Raw genomic sequence first — 8,776 nt, forward strand, 5'->3', positions numbered from 1 at the left:
TATGGTACAATGCAGTAGAAGTAATCTTTGATGTGATGTACATAAATATGTATATATAACAGTAGTAAAATAAACATATGTATACTGTGACGTGTGCAGAAATACAGTTTATATATCCAAGGAGATTTATGTTTGTTGTATTTATTTTATTTATTTATTTTTGCTGTCATCTGCTTTGAAATTGTTGTGATTAACACAAAAGGGACGCGAACGCATGACACACAAAGGCAGGCAGGTTGCAAACAGGAGGCTTTAATAATAAAGTTGATGTCAGAGAACACAGGGAGGAATCCAACAATACATGAAGCATCACAGAGACACTGGGAACAAAACAGATCAGCTGACACAGACAGAGGGAAGGATAAACAGGTGGAACCAATCAGGACGAGGCTCACTATGACAGCTGCATACTGACGTTTGTAGTGCAGCAGTTTGACATGTTGCAGTTTCACACAAGTCATTTGTGGTCAAAGATTCAGCAGCTGTTCTGTTGCATCAAACCAAAGAACGTGACTATTGTTCTCGGTGGGCGAGCTGCCTTCACTGAAACACAGCCACAGCTTCTCTTCACAGAGCTGTAGAGACGCTGCGGTTATCGTTCACAGGGTCAGTCAGGGTTACAGAGACTATAAAAACAAGAATGAAAGAACAAAAATAAATATGATGAGCAAGAGACTGTGTGAGACTTAAAATATCTTAACTGTGTTCACTCCATCTCATGACATGCACTGATCACAGCTGGCCTCACACCAATACAATACATACGTCAGTATTTACAGTACAGTCATCTTTTCCATACACTCAAGCCTCAACATGAAACATGCTGAAAGTAATTTCATACAAAACAGAGTTAAAAGATTGTGAATTCAATTAAAAGTCATATTGCATCAAACACATACTGTACAGATTATCATGTCACGATTTCACACACATTTTTAACATCTGAATACAAAATGAATAGTAGAATCCTGCTGGTTTGTATATTCCAGCTGTGTTTGTCACGCCTCTCTTGGCCACAGGTGTAGGATAGGATACACCTGTGCGTCCTCGCTCAGAGCTCCTCTGGCAGGCCTCCTCTCTTCATGAGTGAGCGTTTTAGGAAGTGCGGCATCCTTCGACATGGCGCGCTGCACAGACAGGAGGGCAGAGGAAAGAGGAGATAAGGAGGCACAAAATACAGAAATGAAAAGCCGAATAAATTGATTTTCTTCTAGCAGCTGAAGTTAGTTCTAATATTTTTTACCTCTGCGTTTCCCAGAGTCACGTTTTCTCAACACCAACAGCAGCAGGGCCACACAAAAAACTGTGGCGACAGTCTTTATGAGGAAGTAGAGGAGAACAGGAAGTTGATCGGAACAAAAGGGAACGGTTCCTCTGTGATATCCTGGAACAACAATGCTGTTGTTACTGTCCCAACTTTCTATCCATTCGATTCACAGAACTGTGTTAAAACTGTCACATGGCTTTGACTTTTCACATCTGTGCTGATTCAATAAATTGCATTGGTGTCTTTGGGTTGGCAAAGTAATCTGATTTCATTCAGGTTATCTCTCACCTGTGACAGTCAGCTGGCTCTCTGGGGATTCTCCAGCTCCAGAGATGCACTTGTAGAGTCCTTCATCACACTTCTTAACATTTTGAATCGTCATGTCTCCGGTCGCACTGTTCCCGATGAGGACGTCATCTTTATAGAAGGAAGCTGAGATGTTGGAAGAAGGCGTCTTGGTTTTGCAGCGTAAAGTCACATGGTCTCCCTCCATCGCCGGGTGGACAGGAGTCTCCAGGATCACAGAACCAGCTGAACACATACATTGTAGTTATTATTGTGAATAATGTGACCATTTAAATTAACATTGGTGACCAACAGTGTACTTAATGGTTAGTATATTCATACGTCATCATTTTTGTGATGCCCTGCCTCCTTTCAAACAGGACTGTTTTCATTGGTCCATGTGTCGTGATATTACACTTGTTTAATTTCAGTTCAATGGTCCTCAACAAAGGACTTTTTGAGGAGACCTGTGGACATTTTCAGATGTTTTTGTGGTGACCAAAACCAGCTATTTTTAACTGGAAGTCCAACCATTTTAATCCGTCACTGTGGCCACCAAAACATGTATTTTAATCCAAACCATGATGTTTTCCTAGCCCTAGCCAATAGGGTTATCTGTGGTTTTGCAGAAACTCAATTAGCTAATATTTATTCTGGCGATGGGTTGGACACTACTACAAAACTTGCATTCATTTATTATATGGAAAGCGGCTGATTCGATGCACAAGCATGCTGGGATACCTGGCCACGTGGACCAAGCTGGTGGTGCTAGGGCAGTCAGAGTATGTGAACAATTCAAAAATTCAAACAATGCTCATATCAAGACAGCTACTGCAGCACCAACGATGTTCTGAACAGCTACGTGTACAACCAGGAAATACCAAAGCAACTGAACACATGGTTGACCTACCAGTAACGCTGATGGTGACAGTCCCACTCTTCTCTCCTTCTCCAGTCTCACACCAGTATTCTCCACTGTCATCTACATAAACATCTCGGATGATGCAAACGGACTCTTTTAAAAATCCCCAGCTTGTGCCACATGAAGTATTTTTACTTGAGATGTTCTTCATCAGTCTCCATCCAGGCGACCTTTGTAACCCCTCGCAGTAAAAAGAGATGTGCTCGTACTCGAAGTACTGAAGTCTGGATGGAACGACACGAGGAAACACTCCGTCTGACACCAACAAGAGAGACGGAGACATTAAACGATGCAGAGAGTAAAAGATTTCATCAAATCAAAACATAAAACTGCACCTCGACAGCTCTGTGAAGGCTGGAGAAAAGCCACTCATGGAAAAACAAAACAGACAAACGGTTCTTTCATTAAAAAACATATTATTAAAGTGAGCTGAGTGCATCATGCATAGGTCAAGGAAGCCAAAGCACTTAAATTCAAGTCAAAATACTTAATAATGATGTTCTTTAACCGCACAAAATGTAAACCTGGCTTGTGTCTTAAAATAGTTATATAATGCAAAAAAGGAAAGGTTAAAGATAACGACAAAATTAAATAGTTAACTTCTACTCACAAGCTTGTTGAGCATAGGAACAGTCCTTTACTTGCGTCACCAGCATCAACAATAGATTGAAAACTGTACAGACAAAGGAAGAGGGTTGTACATGAGACATGTATATAAATACTTATCTGCTAGCAAAAATAATCAATAAATAATTATAACATCGTCATAATTTCTGAAGCAGCTCATTGCCTTCAATGCCAACTGAAGTAAAATAAAAAAAAACAGAGTTCATGGATAAGCCTTAATCAGTAAAATGTATCATATTTTATAAATATGTAGCACCCTTGCACCCAAGTACAATCTTGGTCAGACTAGTAAATATAGATGCTGTACATGGTAAATGTAGGTCAAAGGATGATGATACACATACAGAATGTAATGTGGTAAAGGACAAATATAAAGTATCATAACATGTAGATACGCAAGTAAATTACAAGTGTACAAAAGTCGTACTTCAGCATGGTACTTGAGGTAATGGAGTTGCTTTTCAACACTGCAGTGAACCTGAAATGTTAATGTTTTGTCATTGAATCTTTTCAGGCCTAAAATGATTTGAATGTGTATTTGATGTCACCAATAACACCCTGTGGAAACTTCACTCAACAGGTTTGCCTGACACTGACTTTATCTTAAGTAAACAGATATAAGAGTTCAACTTCTCCTGCTCATCCTCAGAACATTCCAATATGAGACAGTACTCACACAGTCTGATGCAGAGAGATGTGACCTCCATGATGTCCTGCTGCCGACTGAACACAAGACTTATTTGCAGTTGACATTCAATGCTATGTATAAATTGCACTTCCTGTGTGGCTTACGTCTGCAGTATGAAGGCTTCATGTGTGGCTTTGTGTCATCTTACTCAGGAGGGACTCTACACTGCCCTCTGCAGTAAATCAGCCACTGTCACCACTTAATACTGCCCATGACCTTGAAGACTGAATTTAAATATAAATGACTGATAAATATAATTATTATTAAGAATAATAAAGGTAACGATGGACAGAAGGTGATTGGAGGTAAACCACTCTTTGAAAGCTGTCTGGCTGCAGTTTAAGGGATATGGTAATAAAATATTTTTGTAAAGTGCTTATCTTAACATAGTTACCAAGTACTTTCAGATGCAACAAATACAAAGTAAAATAATACAATAAAAGTTTAGTCAACAAAACATGAATGAAACTGTAACCATTTACAATGTGTAACCTTAATGTGGCAGACTTAAATCTGGGCCGCACGCTTTAGTAATCTCATACTTATAATGAATAATTGTGTCAGCACCATGCACATAGTACAGAATATACAGCATACAGTAAAAATGTGTTTGCACAAACAATGTAAGGCCTTCGGGGGGCAGCAGTGAGCTTAGCCAATCAATCTTCAGTGTCTTTTCCCAATGATTATCCACATGTTCATTTCTTTTCAGGACGGATGTGTCAAGCACCATTTACACATAAATACCCAGTATGGGAACCATGTCATCACATCCTTTAACACGTGTTGATGACCATGCAGTATATAATTATGACATATAGCATAGGAATACACAGATATCATGGGGACATCTGTCACACTTCAAATCTAAATATTGAAATGTATTTGTAGGACTGGTAATATCTGAAAGTGTGGGATCTTAAAAGTTAATTACATTCATTGGGTAACAGCTTATATAGGACACGACTACATTGTTAGTGTTTACATAGCTGCAGCTGTAAACTCAATGTGTGTGCTGATGTAACATCATCGTGTTAGTATTTGACCGCAATGAGTGTATTTTAAAATCTTCGTAAACAGACGTGTGAACGAGCAGAGCAGATGGAACAAAGTGTTTTAATTGTTCCACTGTAATAAAAAGAAAATTGAAACAGCGTGCTTTCAGGTAGCTCAAGCCATAAACTCAATCATGCCTTTAAGACACATAGGATGTATAAACATATCTGTAACACATGCTTCTGCTTATTTTTACTTATACAAAACATTTTTATCTATAAAAATAAAGAGCAAAGATGGATTTTGTATTGCTTAACTGATCATATAATACAAGCAACTGTCTTCTGTTAAAAGTGGGTTGATACTTGAAGAGGGAGTTGGTGTTGCAATGGAGCTGGATACTCCTGGTCCTGTCATTAAAAGAAATACAATAATGCCAGTCAGAAAATACTTTCTTTTAAACTGTAGACTTGATTGCGGAGTCTTACCTGTGCACAGAGAATAGACAGCTTGTGCAGTCAAGGATTGATCTGATAGAGAGAAAACAGTGTAAGTCACAGATACTTTGACGAGGACAGCAAATAAATTAAAAATTGAAGTATTAGGTCGATGTGCGTAGTGTGCTATTGAACAGTTATTGTTTGAACGTGTACCCTAGGGCTAAATTCTCAGCCAAGTTTAGTTGTCTCTGTATATATCTCCTCTGAACTGCACAACTCACATTTTATTATCATTTCTTTGCAGATGACACCCAACTTAACATTGGTGTTGAAAATGTATACAGACGTCAGATTAATAAGTATCTAAAGATGGGAATCCTAATAATCATATTAATAATTAATAAACAATACTGTTAATATGTTTACCCTAATCCCATCTGTACACAGTTAAACTGGCACTTTTATGTGTTCATGAGCACTCAACCAACAAAGCTGCAAGGTTGCTGCAGACTTCACATGAATATTTCTGCATGTCTCCTAATGAATACTGTGTCATGTACTTTCCTATAGAGATTCACTACTTGGTTCAGTTGCAGCTTCCCCCTTGACTGTAAGTTTAGCCAACACAGAAACTGCTAACCCGTGTCTGTTTACCTGTTTCTGTCTGTGGGTTTCTTGGGGTGATTTGTCTGAGATGCTAATAAAGAGCTAAAATTACCACAAGCACGTATGCTCCTGAAGCACACGCAGGCGAAGATACTTTAAAACCGCATGCGTGACTCTTTAAAGCTATTTCTAAAATGTTAGTTTATTAACTCAGTGGTTTGCAACCCTTTCTGCTTGTGGCACCACACGTCTATTCACAGCCACGGTTGTCAGGATTAACATGTGACGAACTTGAAACTGTTTAAGCAGTTAGCGGTTTTAACTAAATAAAGGCATAACAGTTCACATTTTGGGTTTGTCAGTGTCATATTAATTGCCTTTTTTCTTCCTTGGTTTTGTGACAGCGGCCTGCGTGTCTTGAGGTTCATCTGCACTGGTCTCTGCAGACATAATCATAAAAAAATAAAATTGTGTAACAAGTATACTTCTGTATATATCATTATGAAGTTAATTACCTTTTTCCTTTCTGGGTTCCCTGACGACAGCATGCGTTTGCAGTTGAAGATCACCTACACTGGCCTCTGCAGACACTGAAATAAAACTTTTAAAAAAGTCACTAAAATCTGGATCCAAGTTCCTAAATGTGAGCAGCAGATAGGTAAATACTAAAGATTAGCAGAAATGATCATTTGCTTTGATTATTATTGACAATGTGTGTGACAATCCATCAACATACTTAACTTATGTAAACTTAACATGATGATACAACAATGATATTTTTAATAAGTGCATGTTGATGTACACCATACTTAAAACATGGTATCAAATACTAATTTAATCAAGTGTTTTTACATGTCTTACCTCTGTGCTTTATATAGTAACATCCCATCACCAAAAGCAGTAGGAGAGCCGCAAGTAACACAGTTACAACCATCCAAAACAGAGTGAAGGGATGACTATCAGGATGCAGGGTCCCTGTTTTGTATGTTGGAACAAAAAAGAAAATAAAGTGGCTTCTAAATGTACGTTAGTTGTTTCAAACTGAAGTGTGATCCTTTCCGAACTATAATCAAGTACTTTTTTTAAACTTAACAAAACTGTGACTGTTTGACGTCAACAACAAAAAAATATATATATACAAATGGGCCTTAAGTCAGAAGAGGTTGGCCACACTGTTTTCTCTCACCTCCGACAACCAGCCGGCTCTCTGGTGATTCTCCAACTCCAGAGATGTCACACTTGTAGAGTCCTTCGTCAGACTTGGAGACATTGTGGATGGTCATCTCTCCTGTAGAGTTGCTCCCAAGGAGAAGGCCATTTTTATAGAAATAGGCTGTGAATTTGGAGGGAGTTGTCTTGTTTCTGCATTGCAGAGTGACATCCTCTCCCTCCTTCACAGGAGGAGCAGGACTGTCCAGGATCACAGGACCAGCTGAAAAACATCATCGAGAGTAGGAGTAAACTTCTTTTTCTTAAAAACAAAATGAATTTTAATGTTTTTGGGTGAGTAACATTCTAAGTTCATATGTGTTGAACATACCTGTCACTGTGATGTTGACAGAGTTGCTTTTCTTTCCTTCAGCTTGGCACCAGTATTCTCCGCTGTCCGTTGTGAAGGCAGATGTAATGGTGCAGGATCCAGTTATCTCCACTCTAACGTTACATATAGTATCAGTTCCCTTGATATTCCTCATCACTCTCGATTCTCTCGAATGTTTAAAAATGCCCTTGCAGTTTATAGAGACAGACTCATATTCAAAGAACTGCAGTCTGGGTGGGGTGGTAGTGGGAAAAGTTGCATCTGAGAAAGAAAAGACAGACACGACATTTGAAAAGTACATTTTTCTGATAAAACATCTCAGATACACAATTTAGTGAACCTGCACTGAGAATGTAACGGTCTCTCCATCAAACGACGAGGGTTTCTCTTCCGTTAAGTACTTAGTTGGAGAACTAAGTACTAACTAACTAAAAAAGAATTTTTTCATCAACATTTTTTTATGATCAGAGATTAATTTTGCATCATGTACACATTGAAAAGTACATTTTAATTTGGACTAAAGTACAAACTGGATATATAATGTTGAAATATTCGAGTTATTCACTTACCAACTTTGTGAGAGTTGTGCTGAACCTGTGCACACAGCAATGCCAGAACATTCATCACTGTAAAGATAAGAAATCTGAAATTCAGACACTTTTTTAAAATCTCAATTCATGTCTTAAGGCAAAGAAAAACAACTCATCAGAGATCATCGTAGGGACTTGGAGGATTTATCATTTTCTGAGGATGAAGTGATCTATGACAGACTCAGTACTCACACAGTCTGATGCAGAGAGCTGTAACCTCCATGTTGACTTGCTGCTGACTGTCTGATCATTCGGGTGAGACACAGCACAATGAGGTGAGCACTTCCTCTTCCTGTGGGGCTTATTTCTGGGGACTGAGGCAACGGTCTTCTCTGCGCTGAGAAGTCTGAGCTGCTCTGAGACAAGTTACCAAAACGTATCTAAAGTAAACCCTGACTTATATTTTCTGCATTTGTAGCATAACAATGTAACATCATAAATGTAAATTAAACTGCATCTGTTGGACGCTTGGTCGGTGGCCTTGAGCATCCAACAACGCTCAACTACCCCCTAGTGTCAGTTTTGGATGTGAATGGCTCTGTGGTCAAGTTAGCAATAATACATATGCAACCTCCACTTAGACATCCAAAATAAAGTGACAAACATTTAACATATTATGACACGTTATGTGTTTTGGACTGTTATAAATGTTGTGAAATGCTTTCTGTTGGTTAGGTTTACGCTTTGAAATATATTACCCCGGTCTCTGGGTACAAAGCTCAGTGTATGACCTTTTCAACCACCCCGACCTCCTACCAACTTGGACATACTACTGCACTAGAAGGGCGCTTCAAGTAATGTACGTTCTCAATTAG

At 38.7% G+C, this 8,776-nt stretch overlaps 2 protein-coding genes across 2 annotated transcripts; both read right to left on the reverse strand.

Annotated features, from left to right (window-relative positions):
• Positions 1 to 567: 567 nt before the first annotated feature.
• LOC311251839 (low affinity immunoglobulin gamma Fc region receptor III-A-like) lies at positions 568 to 3,812 on the reverse strand (the record flags this gene model as incomplete). The annotated part of the gene is made up of 6 exons (XM_084344484.1): positions 3,778 to 3,812; positions 3,085 to 3,147; positions 2,463 to 2,729; positions 1,556 to 1,798; positions 1,244 to 1,384; positions 568 to 626 (listed from the first exon to the last, which is right to left on the reverse strand). The coding sequence occupies exons 1-6, from the start codon at positions 3,806 to 3,808 to the stop codon at positions 568 to 570; spliced, it is 804 nt and encodes a 267-aa protein (XP_084200610.1). The 5' UTR covers positions 3,809 to 3,812.
• Positions 3,813 to 5,097: 1,285 nt separating this feature from the next.
• Positions 5,098 to 8,178, reverse strand: LOC311251840 (putative high affinity immunoglobulin gamma Fc receptor IB; the record flags this gene model as incomplete). The annotated part of the gene is made up of 8 exons (XM_084344485.1): positions 8,154 to 8,178; positions 7,941 to 7,997; positions 7,372 to 7,632; positions 7,018 to 7,263; positions 6,693 to 6,806; positions 6,347 to 6,421; positions 5,274 to 5,315; positions 5,098 to 5,195 (listed from the first exon to the last, which is right to left on the reverse strand). The coding sequence occupies exons 2-8, from the start codon at positions 7,993 to 7,995 to the stop codon at positions 5,098 to 5,100; spliced, it is 891 nt and encodes a 296-aa protein (XP_084200611.1). The 5' UTR covers positions 7,996 to 7,997; positions 8,154 to 8,178.
• Between the last annotated feature and the right edge of the window lie 598 nt (positions 8,179 to 8,776).

The sequence above is a fragment of the Pagrus pagrus genome (assembly GCF_965226575.1).
Source record: "Pagrus pagrus genome assembly, chromosome: 22".
Classification (NCBI taxonomy): Eukaryota; Metazoa; Chordata; class Actinopteri; order Spariformes; family Sparidae; genus Pagrus; species Pagrus pagrus.